Source organism: Lemur catta, chromosome 19, assembly GCF_020740605.2.
Source record: "Lemur catta isolate mLemCat1 chromosome 19, mLemCat1.pri, whole genome shotgun sequence".
In the NCBI taxonomy this organism is placed as follows: Eukaryota; Metazoa; Chordata; class Mammalia; order Primates; family Lemuridae; genus Lemur; species Lemur catta.
In genome coordinates, this window is record NC_059146.1 from 31,462,005 (window position 1) to 31,480,060 (window position 18,056).

At 37.4% G+C, this 18,056-nt stretch overlaps 2 protein-coding genes across 5 annotated transcripts in view; one reads left to right on the top strand and one right to left on the bottom strand.

Moving 5' to 3' along the window:
- Positions 1 to 370: 370 nt before the first annotated feature.
- Positions 371 to 12,142, bottom strand: ZNF382 (zinc finger protein 382). 2 transcript variants are annotated; one of them, XM_045532203.1, is made up of 4 exons: positions 12,033 to 12,142; positions 9,617 to 9,743; positions 9,268 to 9,360; positions 371 to 2,512 (listed from the first exon to the last, which is right to left on the bottom strand). In XM_045532203.1, the coding sequence occupies exons 1-4, from the start codon at positions 12,039 to 12,041 to the stop codon at positions 1,092 to 1,094; spliced, it is 1,650 nt and encodes a 549-aa protein (XP_045388159.1). In that variant the 5' UTR covers positions 12,042 to 12,142; the 3' UTR covers positions 371 to 1,091. The 2 variants fall into 2 exon arrangements, with proteins under 2 accessions (XP_045388159.1, XP_045388158.1); XM_045532202.1 differs by lacking the exon at positions 12,033 to 12,142 and having other exon boundaries at positions 9,617 to 9,951.
- A 2,305-nt stretch (positions 12,143 to 14,447) lies between these two features.
- The window catches only part of ZNF529 (zinc finger protein 529), a 28,663-nt gene continuing 25,054 nt past the window's right edge, over positions 14,448 to 18,056 (top strand). The window contains exon 1 of one of the 3 annotated variants that reach the window (XM_045532206.1): positions 14,448 to 14,719. The gene's annotated coding sequence lies outside the window, so the exon portion shown is untranslated. The remainder of the gene's footprint in view (positions 14,720 to 18,056) is intronic. The other 2 variants (XM_045532207.1, XM_045532208.1) reach the window with 2 other exon arrangements.

Genomic DNA, 18,056 nt, shown 5'->3' on the forward strand with positions numbered 1-18,056 from the left:
GGCTAAAGGCAATCTCACATTTATTATATATGTCTGGTATTAAGATTTGGGCTGTGGCTAAAAGCCCTTTTGCATGCATTCCATTCACATTCCCAGTTTTCATAATAACGCTGATAGTTTCCCTCTAGCATAAATTCTCTGGTTTCAGCCACCAACATATTGATAAAATTCATAGTTGTTTCCCTTCAGAGTGAATTATCTCATGCTGTGAAAGTTCTGAGTGGTTTGGCAGTATCTACCAAAGCTGACTAAACATACTTATGCTCTAAGACCCAGCAATTCCATTCATAAGTATATACACAAGAAAAATGCATATATATAGGAAAAGACAGATACGTTTTCAGAAGCATTATTTATTATGACCCTAAGATGTAAACAGTGTGAAAGTCCATCAACAGAATGGATAAATTGTGATATAATCATATAATGGAATTCTATATAGAATAAAAATAAACTTCTGCATATGCACTACTAGTGATTAGAGACATAATGATGAATGAAATAAGCCATATATAAAAGAATAAACAATATATAATCCAATTTATATAAAGTTTTATAGTATGTAAAAACTAATTTATAATGTTAGAAGTCAGAACTGTGGTTAACTTTGAAGAGGTAACAACTAATTTTTATTTTATATTTGCAATGAGAAATACAGTTCACATCTCCTTTTTATTCCCCTGCTTTGTCCATGTTGAGAACATACCTCCTTTCTTTTATAGAACTTCTATTCACAGTGTAGTTCATGGACCACTGTCAGTTGGCCAACTGCTTATTACTGGTTCACAAAAAGATAATAGAAATTTAAAATAAACAATTTCAAATGTTTATAACAATTTGACAGAAGAAGTTTTCATCTGCTGAATCTAATAAAAAATTTGGGCTTTTATTTCAATGATTTTTTGTCACTTAATTTGTCTAGTAATATTTGGTGTGTGTGTATCTTATAGGCTAGCTGCTAGTCTAGCCAATAGTAGGTTTATAGGTGGTAAAGTACCTTAAACTGTTGGATATTATTACACTTGCAAGCAACATATCATGTACAGGATTTACTATGACTTAAAAGTTTTTTTACAAAAAAGTCCCATTACTTACTGAGTTCCCGTGGTTTCTACCTTGTGAGTTTTCTGATGGACAATGAGGTTTGACTTACAACTGAAGAACTTCCCACATTCTTTACATTCATATGGTTTCTCTCCTGTGTGAGTTTTCTGATGGCGAATAAGGTTTGATTTCCTACTAAAGGCCTTTCCACACTGAGGACATCCACTGGATTTCTCTCCTGTATGTATTCTGTGATGAACAGTGAGGATTGCCTTCTGGCGGAAGGACTTCCCACATTCATTACAAATATAGGGTTTTTCCCCTGTATGAATTCTCTGATGAAGAGTGAGGGTTGTCTTTTGGCAGAAGGACTTCCCACATTCATTACAAATATATGGTTTCTCTCCTGTGTGAGTTCTCTGATGGACAGTAAGGGTTGTCTTCTGGATAAATGCCTTTCCACATTCATTACACTGATATGGTTTCTCTCCTGTGTGAGTTCTCTGGTGATCAATGAGGTATGACTTCTTTCTAAAGGCACTTCCACATTGAGTACATTCATAGGCTTTCTCCCCTGTATGTGTTTTGTGATGTCTAGTGAGGGTTGCCTTCTGGCGGAAGGACTTCCCACAATCAATACAAATATAGGGTTTCCCCTCTATATGTGTTTTTTCATGAAGAGTAAGGGCTGTCTTCTGACGGAAGGCCTTTCCACATTGATTACAAACATATGGTTTCTCACCTGTGTGAATTCGCTGATGTTCAATAAGGTATGATTTCCTTCTAAAGCCATTCCCACAGTAAGGACATTGAAAGGGTTTCTCTTCTGTTTGAGATCTCTGATGTATAACACAAACAGACTTTCTACAGAGGAATTTCCCATATTTGTTGTAGGCAGAGGGCTTCTTTTCCATAAGACTGTGTGGATGGATGTTGAGATTTGACTTTTCTATGAAGGCAATTCCATCTTTATTGTATTCAAAAGTTCTTTCTCCTCTATGAGCTCTAGTTTGTGTAAATAACATTCCTTTCATAAGGAAGGATTTTTCACATTCATTATGCTCAAATGGTTGTTCTGGAGTTTGAATCTTCTGATACTGAGTAAGTTCCTGTTTACCACTGAGATCTTTTTCTGTTTGTTTATGGAGATTCACTGTAGGATAAATTTTCTCATGCTTCGGATTGAGAAGTGATTTCTCCCATCCATTACTTTCTCCAAACTTCTCTCTTAAGGGGCTTATATTTCTAATGACTAATTCTGAAATATTTTTCAAAACCTTTCCATCAGGTTTATATTCACATAATGTTGTTTTTGAAATAATATGGTTCTTGCCTAGAGTAAGTCTTTTACCATAAATATTACTTTTCTCCTTAATTAGTTTTTTGTGGTTGATGAATACAACTGATCTAGAATGTCCATCTTGGTATTCTTTGAACTTCACTAAAACATCTTCAGCTTTTCCATCTTCTAGAAAAGAACACGATTAACACTGTAAGTCTTCACATAAATACTATATATTAGATGTATATACAAACAAAATATGGTGGGACTATCTTGCTATTGTAGTCTACAAAAAGGCCAGAATACATTACCTCTTGGTAGGGAAAATGTACAAACGTAAACACAAATCGTGCTATACTGCTAAAATGAAGAAAAATCAGCATAAGCAAAGAATACTCATATCTTTGACATGTTGTAAATATAAGCTGCACTGAGAAAGTGTAAGTGAGCTGAAGACAAAGAATGTTGAAAGAGGGATTGTTCTTGGAATGGGAAGATTCAGAGATAATGAAATGAGCCTACTAAAGATACTAAACAGTAAGCAATGTTCAAGGAAAATTACTTAGGAAGAGATGGAAAACTGTACATTTATCCCCTCCTAAGTAAGTGTTGTAAAATGCTTACATTGCTTTCTTCCTTACTTCCTTTTAGCCCATCCATGACAAAACAACTTTCTAAAGCTCATTTCCTAGTGTTTACAGAAACATTAGTCTACAGTCTAGGCCCTAACTGTCCATATAACTGTGATGTATTTTCTCTTGAAAGCAGAGAATCAGGAAAACATATTCCCATTAGGAATTATAAAATAAACCAGAAGACAAAGAATATTTGCAACATGAATATAATTACTGTTGTATTCTGGTTACTGCTATCATCAATTTATTCTTCCAAAGATGGTAAATAATGAAAATCTCTTGACTATCAATTCTAACTTTTCCTTCTTTCAATTTGCTGAATTACCTTTTTCAGTCATGGAAAGATGGGTTCAAGTTTTCCTCCCAATGCAGTAACATACCTTAACTCTGCTCCCTATTGGGGCTGTGAAGGACTAGATTCTTCATTGTATGTGTAGGGTACTGAATAACCTTAACTATTATTTTTCTATAAACTCTTGACTATGTTCTTACTGTTGCTGCCTTATTACCACTCATATTTTGGGGGATGGAGCAACTTTAAAGATGGATTAATCTTATCTACAATTTGCAATTTTATTTATAATAGCTTCATATTGGAAACAGCCCACATATCCATCAAAAGATAAACAGGTAATACTGTGTCATGTATTTCTGCTATAGAATACTACCTCAGCAATAAAAAGGGAAAAAACCTACCGATAAACACTGACAACAAGGATGAATCCCAAACATTTGGCAGAGTCTAAGCTTTATGCAAAAGAGTACATATTGTATAATTCCATTCATGTGCAGTTCTAGAATAGTAAAACTAATCTGTATTGGTAACTGAAGTTACGTTGTTTTCCTAATAACATTAAATACCTCCAGGTACATGCTACTATCAAATTTTTCTTAAAGCCTTCACATAGTATTTCTACCCTGTAGTGTCTAATTTGTCTGAAATTGTAGTATAATTATGGTCTGGCACATCCATTTCAAGAAATATTCCAAAAACCTGTATTTTAACATAACTATTCTATGTAAAATGCTCAATTTGATAATATTGCTTTCCCAACTAAAACTTATGTTCTTGGAGGTCAATATTTTATTGACTATCTTTGAAACCTTCTGTGTATACATTAACACACTGTTAATCTGAAGTGAGGGGATGTGATCTTGGCAGGTCTGCCTAAAAAGAACTTACCAGTAAATGATTTCTGAAATGGATAAGAAAGATGTTTTCCTTGCATGGTACCACAACCAATTAGGTAACTACTGAATACCTAGCCTCTGTTACAAGCTACAGTAAGGAAAGGTAAAAGAAAGGACCTTATTTTGGGGGAATTATTAACCAACTGGAGAAAGAAGCCTCAGATAAACGAGTGTTGAATTAGGTACCAAATTATTAGATCATATCAGAGGATATGTCTGTTCACATGTTACAGACATTAAGTAAAATGGGAATGAAGAAAAAAGAAATAGACCTTGTCTATAGTAGTCAAGGAATATTTTGTGGAGGAAGTGAAACTTGGAGGATATAGTATTGGGTGGTAAATAATTTAACCTTCCAGAAAGAGAGGTCTGACCTTTGACTCTGGCTTCAGGGAGGTAATCTTTAAGCCCTGGGAACATCATGGCTATTTTGTTTGCCTGGGAGACTTTAGACAGCCAGATAGCTACAATGTGATTTAGGGTAGGGTCTTTGGGTCATGCAGTATTAGGCTGACCTCCTAAGGGTGTGGAAACTGAAATTAGCCACATGGGCAGTCAATCATGCGTATCTGATGGAGCTCCAATAAAAACACTGGATACTGAAGCTTGGTTGAACATTCCTGCTTGGCTGTACATTGTATGTATCATCATACATTGTTGCCAGGAATGCTGTTTAAGACTTCATAGAGAAAGGACGACTAGAAGCTGCATGTTTGGTACTTTCTTGGACTCTGCCCTATGTCCTTCTTCCCTTGGCTGATTTAAATCTTTCCCTGTAACAAACTGTAACTGTGAATATAATAGCTTTCAGTGAGTTCTGTGAGTTCCTTTCAGCAAATTATTGAACCTAAGGGTTATCTTGGGGACCCCTGAACTTACAGTTGGTGTCAGAAGTCTTGTGTAGACTACAGGATCCTCAAGCTTCATAGTTGACTAACTTTGCAAGTATTTATATCAAACATATGGTATGTCATATAATGAAAGGTCCAGCTGTAAGGAATAAAACCAATTATAGTTGTCCCTCATTATCTGACTGCCCCCCCAGGATACCAAAATCTGAAGATGCTCAAGTCCTTCACATAAAATGGCATAGTATTTGCATGTAACCTATACACATCCATATACATTAAATCATCTCTAGATTACTTAAAATACCTAATCTAAATGCTATGTAAATAGTTATTATACTGTATTAATTGTATTAATATTCATATATTAATATATATGTGCTTGTATGTGTGTGTGTTTTTATTTTTTTGAATATTTTCGAGCTGCAGTTGATTGAGTCTGTAAATGTGGAAGCTGTGGATATGGAGGGCTGATTGTATATAGAGTATATTTAGGAGACTTGAACAAATAGAGATGATCAAAAGTTCTTAGTCAAAGAGAGAAATAGATTTAGAATGACCAAATGGGGTACTATTCTCTCAGCCTTTGAAGAAGGAGGGATATAATAAGTCATATGTTTTTAGCATATTGACAGAATAAATTTTAAAAAACTGCAGAAAAATCATGGTAAATCCAAAGAGTCATTACAGCAGTCCACACCTGAAATGACAAGGCTCTCACTTTGGAAGATGTCAATGGCAAATGAGAATATAAAAGGATGTAAAGATATTTCACAGGCTGAGATAATATAACACAAATTGTGGAGAGACTATTAAGAAAGTATAATAGAGATGACAGAGTCAATCTGATACTATTGGGCTCATTATAGAAACGAGAATAAACAAATAAAAGATAATTGTTATTCTGATATACTGATAGCCAAAAGGATAAGACAATTGACAGTCATACTCTCATATGAAGATAAACATATACCACTAGAGTTCAAGTATGAGAAATGGGCTGATATGTCTATCCGAAAGCCAGTCATGTAAAACAAGGAAATCACAACTTGAGAATGGGCCAGATTATTATAGTCTGCAGGACTTTTATGAAGATAAGAACTGAGGGGGAAGAAAGATCCTTTAAGGACACATCAGAAAGACACTAATCAGAGGCCTAATGAAACAAGATTCATTTGTTCAACAAATATTTATTGTCCCAGGCAATGTAGATAAAGGAAAGAAAAGCAACCAAGATGTGAAAAGGTACTCAAGGAAATAGGATGAGAATGAGTTAGTATTTTTCACCCAAATCAAGGTGGGTAGATAACAGGAATGATGCTCAGTATTATGATATGAAGCACATACTGGAAAGAAACGGTGATCCTGAAATTATCACTGGCATATGGATTTTGAAATCTGATGGTTAAGTCTCATGGCGAGAATGGACATGAAACTGAGTGCAAGAAACAAGTATAAGGCATTGCACACGAAAAGAAAAGAAAAACCAAGAAGAAGGCAAATATTAAACAATGATTTCATTTTTATTTTTTAGATAGATTTAAGAATTCTTACAAATAGGAGATTATAACAAAAAAAGGAATATAGAGGACTGAAATGCTAAAGAAAGAGAAGAAAAACAAGACTAAACAACTAAACCACTAGTTCCCAAAGTGTGATACGTGAACTTCTGGCATTTGAGACCCTTATGTTGGGGGTGATGGGGAGTATCTGCAAGGGAAAAACTATTTTCATTAATAACACTTCATTTGTCTTTTTTACTGTGTTTATGTTTGTACTAATGGGGTAAAAGCAATGGTGGGTATCTCATTTGTACCAATGAATTTTAGTTTATGGAGTGACTGAATGACAACATGGAGCAGCTAGTGCTGTTGAAAGAAGACTATTATTATTTACATTTCCTGAAGTGAAGGGGGCATGCCACGCTACAAATGGCCACATGAGGAAGCACCAAGTTTGGTCAGAAGGCAGAAAGGAGCATGGGAGAAAAGCCTAGGCTACAACTTTCATTGGTTTTTCTAGGGGAAAGGCAAGGCAGGGCAGAGCAAACAGCTTAGAATTGGCTAGTCAAGTGTTGGCAGGCTATGGGTTATAGGGGTGGTCTTTAGTTGTCTGGCACCTGGACTTAGGTGATTTAGGGCAGGGAATATATTGGCTTAGTTTGTCAGAGCTGAATAAAGGAGGTGGTTGGGAGTATGGGCTTAGGTTTGGTTGGTTTGTTATGAAAGGTGAGCTCACAGACAAGTTGTTTACTGTCTCTAGGAATTAGCTAACTCTGGGAGGGCAGTCTCTCTCCCCAGGTAGCAAGGTTCTCCCCTACCCACCGCCGTCAAAGATGTCAAAACATAGAAAATTAAAAATTTGATTAATGCAGTGGGTAAAATGCTGGCACATGAGCATAAATCATTAATTTTATTAGATTTCCACCCTTGAGTACATATCTTTTTAATATTCTATGTGATGATTAAAGAAGCATGAAAGCACTTCTATTGTATACCAGAGTATGATATATTTTTTAAGGAAAAGTTACAAAAATTATTTGACTTAAGAACTGAATATTCATAGTTTTGGGGGAAGATCATTTTTATTTAATAGTACAACTGACTATTATTCAGATATGGGTATCTGGCAGACATTTTCTTGAGAATGAACAAAGTGAACCTGTTACTCCAAAGAAAATATCTGCCAATATTTGTTGCCAATGATAAAATTTAAGCTTTCAAGTACAGATTATTACGTTAGAAAGCTTGAATTTTCTACTGTGAATCTGTCAGTTTCCCAATACCTAACAGATTTTTCTGATGAGATTGCTGATGATATTAACAAATGTGGGTTTTGGCTTTTTTATATTGTATATGGAAATGTGTCAACATTTGAAAGATTTATATTGGTCAGTGAACAGATACAGCTTTATTCATAATGGTCCTAAACTGGAAACATCCCACATGTCTTTCAAGTGGAGATGCATAAACAAACTGGTATATTCATATAATTGAATACTATTTCACAATTAAAATAACAAACTACTTATGTGTGCAAAAACGTGTATAAATCTCTCAGAGATTAAGTTGAGTGAAAGAAAGTAGACATGAAAAAGGTCTAGAATAGACAAAACTAATCTATGTTGGTAGACATCACAACTGTGCCTGTCCTAATGGGAGGGACTGACTTGGAAGAGGCCTGAAGGAACTTAATGGGTTAATGTAAGTGTCTTTTATCTTGATTGGGGTGTGGGATACATGGGCTTATACTTCTGTCAGAACTCAAAGAACTTTACACTTAAGAGCTCCATGTACCTTATACCTGGAAAACATGAAATAGATTCTTGGTAAAGTAATAGCATCCAATATTTCTATAAACACAGGCAAACAAGGAAACAATTTACATGGGGAGTAATGTTCAAACCTAAAATTTAGATTTTAGAGGCATGAAAGTCAGCCATGTATAGGTACTTCACAGATCTAAGGCCTTTAGAAATAGATTGCTAATAGGATGGCTACTCTCAAGAAAAGAAAATAATAAATGTTGGTGAAGATGTAGAGAAAGTGGAACCCGTGTGCACTGATGGTGGGAATGTAAAAAGGTATAGCTACTGTGGAAAACAGTATGGTGATTGCTCAAAAATTAAGCATAAAATTACCATACAATCCAGCAATTCTACTGCTGGGTATATACCCAACAGAACTGAAAGCAAGAACTCAAACTGATATTTGTATACCCATGTTCACAGCAGTATTATTTACAATAGCCAAAAGATGGAAGCAACCCAAGTGTCCATCAATGAATGAATGGATAAACAAAATGTGGTATACACACATACACACACAGGAATATTAATCAGGCTTAAAAAGAAAGGAAATTCTAATAGATGTTACAACATGGATGAACCTTGAGGACATTATGTTAAGTGAAATAAGGCAGTAACAAAAAGGAAAAATACTATATGATCCCACTTACAAGAGGTACCTGGAGTAGTCAAATTCACAGAGACAGAAAGTAGAATAATGGTTGCAGGGGTTCAGGGAGTGGGGGTAAAAGGAAATTATTATTTAATGGGTACAGAGTTTCAGTTTTGTAAGATGAAAGTTCTGCAGATGGATGATGGTGAACTATAATGCTGCTGAACTATATGCTAAAAAATTTTTAAGATGGAAAATTTAACATTATGTATATTTTATCACATTTAAAAAATAAATCCCAAAAAACATTCAAAGGCATCAACTGCCTGAGATTTAATATCCACTGGATTTTATTTGTACAGACTCACCTAGGTACTTCTGACATGGAAAAATTCCCTGTGTCCATAGCTCTTCTCCTTGTTCCAACTTGCGGATCATATCAGGCTTTGTCATGTGAAACCCTGACAATGAAAAAATGAGACTTGGTCTAAACTGTTTGGGCTTTAAAACTATTGAAGTAAGAGGAAGATACACGTTCAAGGTAGCAGATGACCATCACCTTGCATTATACAAGTGAGGATGTAATCATATTTTTTGCTAACATTTTGGGATCAGAGGATTCATCACCTCTGATCCCTGAAATTCAAAGTTCTATAAGTCTCAGGAATGCCTAGAAAGAGATACATGACACTGAAAGATTCAAGGAGTGTTCCTTACCCACAGAGATGAAGTGGCAATAGTTTTCCAACATCACATCCCTATAGAGGGCCTTCTGAGCAGGGTCCAGTTGCTGCCACTCCTCTTGGTTGAAGTCCACAGTCACATCCTTGAATGACACTGATCCCTGTAAGGGCATACTCTAATTCATCCTGAAGTGATCGGAAATGGGTAAGAACTAGATATTGGAGACCTAGTTCTGACAATGATTGATGGTCAGACTAGTTTTCTTATTTGTGTTTTATACTGTACAAAAGTCACTCTGAAAATACATTCATCTGTATTTACTTATTATCTCATGCTAAATATACTGAGATCACACTATTTGTCCTGAATGTAACTGGTTGCCTGGTAGACTAAAATGAATAAAACCCTGACCCTGCTTATGAGAAGTTATAGGCTAAGAAAGAGGCCCACATGTAAATACATGCATTCAATAGGTATTATAGATGCAATGACAGAAATACGTACAAGGGAAAGTGTCATAAAGCAAAGAAAAATTTCATTTTGTACTCCAAGGCTTCACTGAGGACATAAAAGTTTTGTACTCACAATGAATTTGTTTTGTAGGAATACAGGGCATCAGCTTTTAAAAATTCATGGGGAGAAAAAACCAGTTAGTACATTCAGGAAATAGCAAAAGGCACAGTATGTTAGTAAACAGTCTCTGAGCTCTAAGAAGGAAAAGGCACATGGAGGTAGGCAGTGGGCATATTATGGCTAATATTAGACTTTTTTCCCTACATAGCAGTGGTCTTAAAAATGTACTTGAGCACATTCCCAAAATTGTAGTTATTTATAAATCAGCAATAGGCATTAGTGGCAACCCACAATGTTAATGATTAGTGCTCTTGAATGTAAACTGTTGGTATTTTCTTTCCTTCCAATATACTGTCTTATACATTCCACTGTGAGGCATGCCCCACTTTGGGTCTTTAAGGAATATAAAGAACATGAAGAAACTAAGTCAACACACATATGATAAAATTTTTACTTGAGAGGCAATATTCTTATATACTGGAAAAGGTTTAAGGTATGTTAGGTGGGAATGACAAGTAACCATAGTTAGGAGATGCCTCCTATATTAAGGTAGTGTTAGTGGGCTGACAGAGGACAATTGGTTCCTACGTGATACATTGCAAAAGAATTGGTCATAAATTGGTTGTAGAGTGGACAAAAGAGAGGCAAAGCTCTTGGGTTATCTGCATAGGCAAGTGTGTGGCTGCTAGGACTAGAAAATGAAAATGGGAAGCAGAAGAAAGAATAGGCTGGACCACAAGAGGTAATGAGGTAAACCTTGGAAAGGTAGTGTCTGTGGAACCTACAGGCAGTGATAGCTGTTGGAAGTTGAATACATGATTCTGACACTCTGGACAGAAGTCTAGAATGGAGAGAGGTATCTGAGAGTCAGATAAGTGCAGCACTGAGAGTGAATCTGTGCATAAAGAAAAAGAGACTGTGAAGAGAAGGGAACCAGTTAGCATCTGGAGAAAATCAATATTTTAAAGGTTGGTAGATGAAGAGGAATTTTCTGAAACAAAGATATGAAAACAGGACAAAATACTGTTTGACTCAAGAGTAGAATATTTCAAAAGTGGACTAGTGTATGCGTTTCCTTTTCCTGTACCCACATATAAAAAATCAGAAGAAACTAAAAAGATAAGAATAAATCTATAACAGCATTGGAAGACTGGAAGGGTTTTTTCATTTGCAGGCCATAATTTGTAGGAACTGCTGGCAGACATGGATAAAATAGGGAGATCAGAGAGGAGGAACACAAAACCTCAATTTTCTGTATAAGCTTGTAGTCAAATCTCTATCCTAAAAACCTCACAAAGAAGGACATCTTTCCACAAACTAATAATGTGATCTACTAATTCTACCTCTCATTGTATCATTGGAAAACCTAGGTTAGTGAAGATGATTAGGGTTTTTCCATGTCTGCTCCTTGACTACTCAACAACTTAGATCTCAAATCAGTGTCAAGGTAGATTAAAGTAATATATACCCACTTAAACCAAGATACCTTTCTGTTCCCATAGGACTTTTGTGAGAAGATTGAGAAAGATGATGAATGATACACCCAATCAATATGTGAACATTGGCTACAACTAGAAGGTGCACTTGGAGAAGGCTTAAGTTTATCTGGTTGGAACGGAGAAATTGCGAACAGGGCTGAGAATTGGGTAAGTCAGGTGAGGCACCTAGAATGCAAAATTTAGGAAGGCACAGCCTTGAGAGTACTCCATAAATATTGCACCCCATGCCACTTGCTTGCCTTACCCTAATTTGGGCCCTGATTAAATACCAGTTTCATGGAAGAAAATACCAATATCTAGGAAGTTTTAAGGACAGGGAAGCAGGTGTTCATCCCTGAAACAAGGTTATTTCAGAAGGAGAGGAAACATCATCTCACCTGAGACATGGCTTTGAGATTTGTAAGAGATGAACCTTCTCTTTTGAGCTCTTCTTTTGGAAAAAGGAAGAGTCCTGAGAAGGCAAAGATAGAGGACACAAGTATGTAAGACCATTCTTGACTTAGAGCTCCCAGAATAACTCAGTTAAATCTGCATTAATGTTCACTGTTTCAGCACTTGCTCAGTCTGCATACCCTTCAGAAATCCAAGACAGAGGTTAGTGGGAAAATGGACCCATCCTGCTCCCTCACAGACATCAGAAACCTTGTCTCATGGTGAGGTAGAAAGGATTCTGGAGAACCTGTTGTAGCTTGAAGAGAGGTAACATTGTGTTTTTCCCTCTGCATGTCTACTTTCCATCTCCCATTGAGCAGGGGTTTACTGTATATTTCCAGATTGTTCTTTATGGACTTTATGCCAATTTACACTGTCACCAGCAGTGCATAATATCTTCCTATGCACTGATGAATACAGTTGACAACATTTTAATCTTTGCCCATCAGGTCTATATTGTAGTTGAGAATAAGCTTCTTTTAATATGTTTAAAGACATTCCTTATTTCTTTTCTGCAATGGTATCTCTTTATAGTATGTCTATTTTTCTCTTGGGTTTTTATTTCCTAGTTAGTTGACATTATCTCCTTCTGTTTTTTTAATTTAAGAAATTAACCCTTTATCTACTTTAAGTTGCAAATACTTTTTCTTAGTTTCTCATGTGACTATTAAATTGTCTTTGCCTTGTGAAGAGTCTTCCCCTGTATGTTTTGTGGTTTAGCAATACCATATATTGTATAATTCATATTTCCTCAACTGATGTGAAATGTCATCTTTATCACATTTACAATATATCATAATCTTTATCATTTCCCTATATACTTGAGAATATGTCTGGACTTTAATTTCTCTACTTCAACTCTTTGTTGATTCACTTGTATAACACTACTTAAGAAGCATGGTTATTGAAATTAAGTATTATTTATTACTAATTTGCTAATAGTTAATTTAAGGATTAACTATTGGACAATACTTTTTAGTAGTACAGGTATGGAAATAGAAAAGAAACTGATCAAGTTTCTGGGTAGAAAGCCACTCTGCAGGCTTCCAGGCAGAAAGAATAATATTTTGCTAAATGATGCCTGAAGTACTGACCACTACAATGAATACTTTGGTTAGCAAAATAACTATTTTAATTACTACAGTGAGACTAGCCTTGTGATTAAAAGTGTATGAAATACTATTTATTATCTTAGAATGCCTGAAGAAGTTATTGGTCTTGCCATTGATTTCATCCAGGAGCAGGAAACCTCACTCATATAGAAGTGTTGAAATTGGTAGTTATGGGTAAAAATTGTTTGTTTTTTCCTGCATGTCCCCCATGGAATGGTATTCATTTCAACACACTAGTTTTAGTTATTATAATATAGCGTTTCCTGGCAATAAATTTACCATCTGGGAATTATGAAAACCTTACTTCTTCCTTTACAATACTTATACCTCTTATTTGCTAAATTGCTACTTAGTTACAATTTTGGAGGCAGGCTTAATGGCTTACTATTCAGATAATCAAATCTTACATAACCAACTAGACATGCTCATAGAAGAGTTCCTCAGTCATCCAAATATTTCGGTTACCATAGTCACAAAACCATCAGAAATAACAGTAGCTTACAAACACATGCATAGTCATAGTCAATCAAACATCCTTCAGAAAACCAATCCATAGGCCGTTGTCATTCACAATCTCAGCACATTACACAATTCCAGGCAAAGTCACAGTCATTCACAAATCACTTTCAATTCTCCAACAGTCAACATAGTTTCAAATACGACTCACACCTAATCTAAAAATAGACACATGCAGAGGAAATCTCACGCAGCAACACGAAAGTCCGTCCACTTTACACACCCAAACGGCTTCAACATCTCAGAGTAGCATGCACCTAAAATGCAGCAGATTGGGCACGGGAGACCACTCCCATTCGGCGCGCGCTCATACTAACACTCTCTCCCCCCCCACTCCCCCTCAGCGCCTGCTAGGCGCGGGAACCCGCTCCCCGCGATGTCGCTTCCTATGGGTCAAAACAGGCAAAATACCCCCTCGCGGAGCTCGCTCGCGGTCACCCTCAAGGTCACGCCCACGGACCACACCCGAGGCCCTGGTCGTACTGATATGAGCGTCTGGATAGCGTGGTCCCAGTTCCCTCCTTAGAATTACCAGGCCTAGCTCGAACTCCCAGTTTCTTCCCTGGCCTCCCCACCCGGTTCCGCTTCCTTAGTCAGCTCTCTCGAGAACGGATCTCCCAAACCCCTCCTCGGCCTTCTCAGAGCCCCTAACACCCACCAAACCGCACCCCCGGCCAAGGATCACTCGTCTGCGCCTGCGCGCTCGCGTGTGGGCGTGCGCTCCCAGGAGTCTCCGGGGCGGCCTGTTAGGGGCTGCGCGGCCCTCGCTGCCGGCGCTGCGCTGCCTTTGCTTCAGCGTTGGATCTATTCCGGCTTGGACTACGTTTCACCTCGGACCCCACGGCTCTGATGAACTTCTCCCGCTGGTTCGTTTTCCGCTGACCTTGTGGTCGTTTTCTGTGTGCGGAGTTAAGGTGACCCAGGTCTGAATGCGAGAGGAGCTCACGGTAGGAGCCCTGCGTCCCCGCGATAGGGCAGGTGGAGGCGAAGCCCCAGGCCCGTGTGTAAGTCACCTGCTGAGGAGGGTGGTTGTGAGTGTGTGTACACGAGTGATGGGGTCGGGGTGTGTGCGCGCTGGGGAGGCCCTAACTGGGCCCGGGGGACTGAGTGGGGGCGGGGCCATTCGTAAGACCACGGTTAGCGGTGACTGTGAGGTGTGTCCTATTGTGATCGAGTGATCCTGTGACAGCGCTGTTGTGACCGACTGGAGACTGTGATCAAAACTGGCCAAGCATGGCTTTTGTTTTATTCTTAGGGAAGTAGCGTTTCATTTTTGCAGTTCTGGTACTGAGGAATATGTGGACCATATCCCCGCGTGGCTGGTTATGTGCCGGTGGAAGACTCCGAGGCCTCCTGTTCTAAAGCATGGCCTCTGTTGGTTTCATCAGTGCACACTGTATCCATCGTCGAGCCTAAGGCTTAATACACAGTAGACATGCAGTGTAGCCAACCCCTGGGGCCAATTTTAAGTACCATGATTTCTTGGAATTTGTTGCACGGGGTTTTGTTTCTGTCATTTCACCTTATAGCCACACTGCACAGTGTGCAGTCAAATGGCAATGAAAAGGGAAGTTGGATATTTGAGACCTAGAATGAAGGTTGCAAGTAAAAAAGCACAGCCTGTGTTTGGGATGGAGATTTTAGAGCTGGAATTGCCCGCAAGGCAGGGTCCTGGGAAGACAGGATATTGAGACCCCAAGAGTAGGATTACTTCCTCCAAGATCCCTCTTAGAAGCTCTGTGGGGGCAAGTTGAACATTGCAGATTCACGTTTTCATAGCTCTGTCTACAGGAAGCTACTGTGAACATAGAAACAGATTCCAGTCCCAGGCTTCAATGAACTTGAGTTTTCTTTATGATAAAGGGGAAAGTCAACAATATTCCATTCTTTCTTATAATTCCATCTGGGTATGTTTATTTAATGTGGTGATGGAAGCTTGCTAGTGGTGAAGAATGTGTTCTTATTTTCGTCTGTCTGGGCTTCAAGAAAGGCCATGATTCCCTTTTCTTTCCATGTTTTGGCATTTTCCAAGAGAAGAGCCCTGAGAGGACAAAAGCATTGCCGTTGTTGCTCATCTTAAAGTCAAGCTAGAGGTCATTTTGAGTTTTTTCTGTTTTGTGAAATGCGTTTTTGTTTTTCTGAGTGTAGATATAATTTCATCTGAAATGCCCTACCAAATAGTGACTTATCTATTTACCTGGTCTCTAGTCTTTCTCTTCCCAGTTAATGATGGTATGAGGGGGCCGGGCGCAGTGGCTCATGCCTGTAATCCTAGCACTCTGGGAGGCCATGGCACTCTAGCCCGGACAACAGAGCAAGACTCTGTCTAAAAAAAAAAAAAAATGATGGTACAAGGGGACAAATCTCCTTCTTTCCCAGTACTTCATCAGATCCCTTTCCTAGAGTTAATTTTCATCTAACCACTTGCCAGTAGGTTTAATTCCCCCATGTGCTGTTTTTATCTAAGTATTCTCATGACACAGTGGTTTGTTAAGGACGAGACCAATGCTCAGGTAAAATTACACATTAGATCTTTTAGATCTTCTTCAGAGACATTAGTGGAAAAATAGCAAGGTAAGAGATGGTTTGATTGGTTTTAATAAGTAACAGTTGTCTCTTTTGGAGGACTTCAGGAGTTAAAATATTATTGGGGATATGTGCAGAGAGAGCTGTCAAGAAGGGCAGGAATTTTTTCTGAGAAAATCCATTAGGAGATTTATGTGGTACCAGCCAGTTCTTGTGTGAGGTTTGACAGCATCCAGTTTTTTTCCAAGTCACATAATTGTGTAGACTATGGGAGATCGTACAGTATAATGGTCTCTGAGTCTAGAGCAGGGGTCAGCAAACCATGGTTGTGCAGGCCAAATCCAGTTTGTAGCTTATTTTTGTATGATCTGTGAAGTAAGACTGGTTTTAACATTTTTCAGTAGTTGACAACAAATAAAAAGGAGAGTAATATTTCGTGACATATGAAAATTATATGAAAGTCAAATTTCAGTGTCCATAAAGTTTTGAATTTTGTCAATAAAAAATTTGTAGAAATTTATCTCTCTTGTTACATAAATTCTTATATAATATACTTGATTTTGCCTCTTAACCCACAAGGTCTAAAATATTTACTATATTGTCCTTTACAAAAAAGTTTGCCAACCCCTAATCTAGAGTATCTGAATAAAAATCTAGGTTTTGCCACTTACTATTTGTGATTTTGGGCAATATACTCAGTATCTTTCTGTTCTACAACTTATTATTTGTTTAATAATACCAATTTCAAAGGGGTTTTATGAGGATTAGAAGAGTTACTATTAACAGAACACTTTAACAGTGGCTGACAATAATAAGCACTTAAATTAAAAACCTATTATTATTATGTGGATATTCTAAGTCATTCCACATTCATAGATCAGGTGCAAAGAAAATATGAAGTTAATTGTGATGGGCATTTATAAGTAAGAAAATGAGCCATATGCTCAGATGGTCTAGAATAGGCATACTTCACCTGAAATAATTTGCCTTGGAATTATATGCCAAATTACTGTATATTTATTTTATCAATGCATCTTTTTCTGGGGGAAAATGTCTATAATTTTATGAGAGTATTAAAGGTGTACATGACCCCAGAATGTTTTGAACCAGTGACCTATTAATAACTATACCTGGAAATGAACTTTAGAAGAAGTTTGTCCAAAAATGATTTCCTATATTATGTAAATATTAAGTTAATCCTTTACATCCAAGTGAATACTATATAGATGATAAAAATTAGGAAGACATACTAATATAAACAATATAAGATGTAGGCTGGGCGCGGTGGCTCACACCTGTAATCCTAGCACTCTGGGAGGCCGAGGTGGGTGGATTGTTTGAGCTCAGGAGTTCGAGACCAGCCTGAGCAAGAGCGAGACCCCACCTCTACTAAAGATAGAAAGAAATTAGCTGGACAACTAAAAATATATATACAAAAAATTAGCCAGGCATGGTGGTGCATGCCTGTAGTCCCAGCTACTGGGGAGGCTGAGGCAGTAGGATCGCTTAAGCCCAGGAGTTTGAGGTTGCTGTGAGCTAGGCTGACGCCATGGCACTCATTCTAGCCCGGGCAACAGAGTAAGACTCTGTCTCAAAAAAAAAAAAAAAAAAAAAAATATATATATATATATATACATATATATATATATGATGTAATATTATTCAACACTCATATTTATGAACAAAAGTACTCAAGAAATTGCTACATTATAAATCAGTTTAACCATGATAGGCATTTATTAGCAGTGTTTCAAGGATTATATCTAATGTGATACATTAATTGGTCATTCAATAGAGAAGGGCAATGGGATAAAG

Bases quoted from the DNA above. Each gene is read 5' to 3' on its own strand.
- ZNF382 (XM_045532202.1), bottom strand. From the start codon at position 9,755: ATGCCCTTACAGGGATCAGTGTCATTCAAGGATGTGACTGTGGACTTC. The intron at 9,361-9,616 runs GTAAGGAACACT...TTTCATTGTCAG, and splicing joins TTGCCACTTCATCTCTGTGG to GGTTTCACATGACAAAGCCT. The intron at 2,513-9,267 runs GTGAGTCTGTAC...GTTCTTTTCTAG, and splicing joins TCCATGTCAGAAGTACCTAG to AAGATGGAAAAGCTGAAGAT.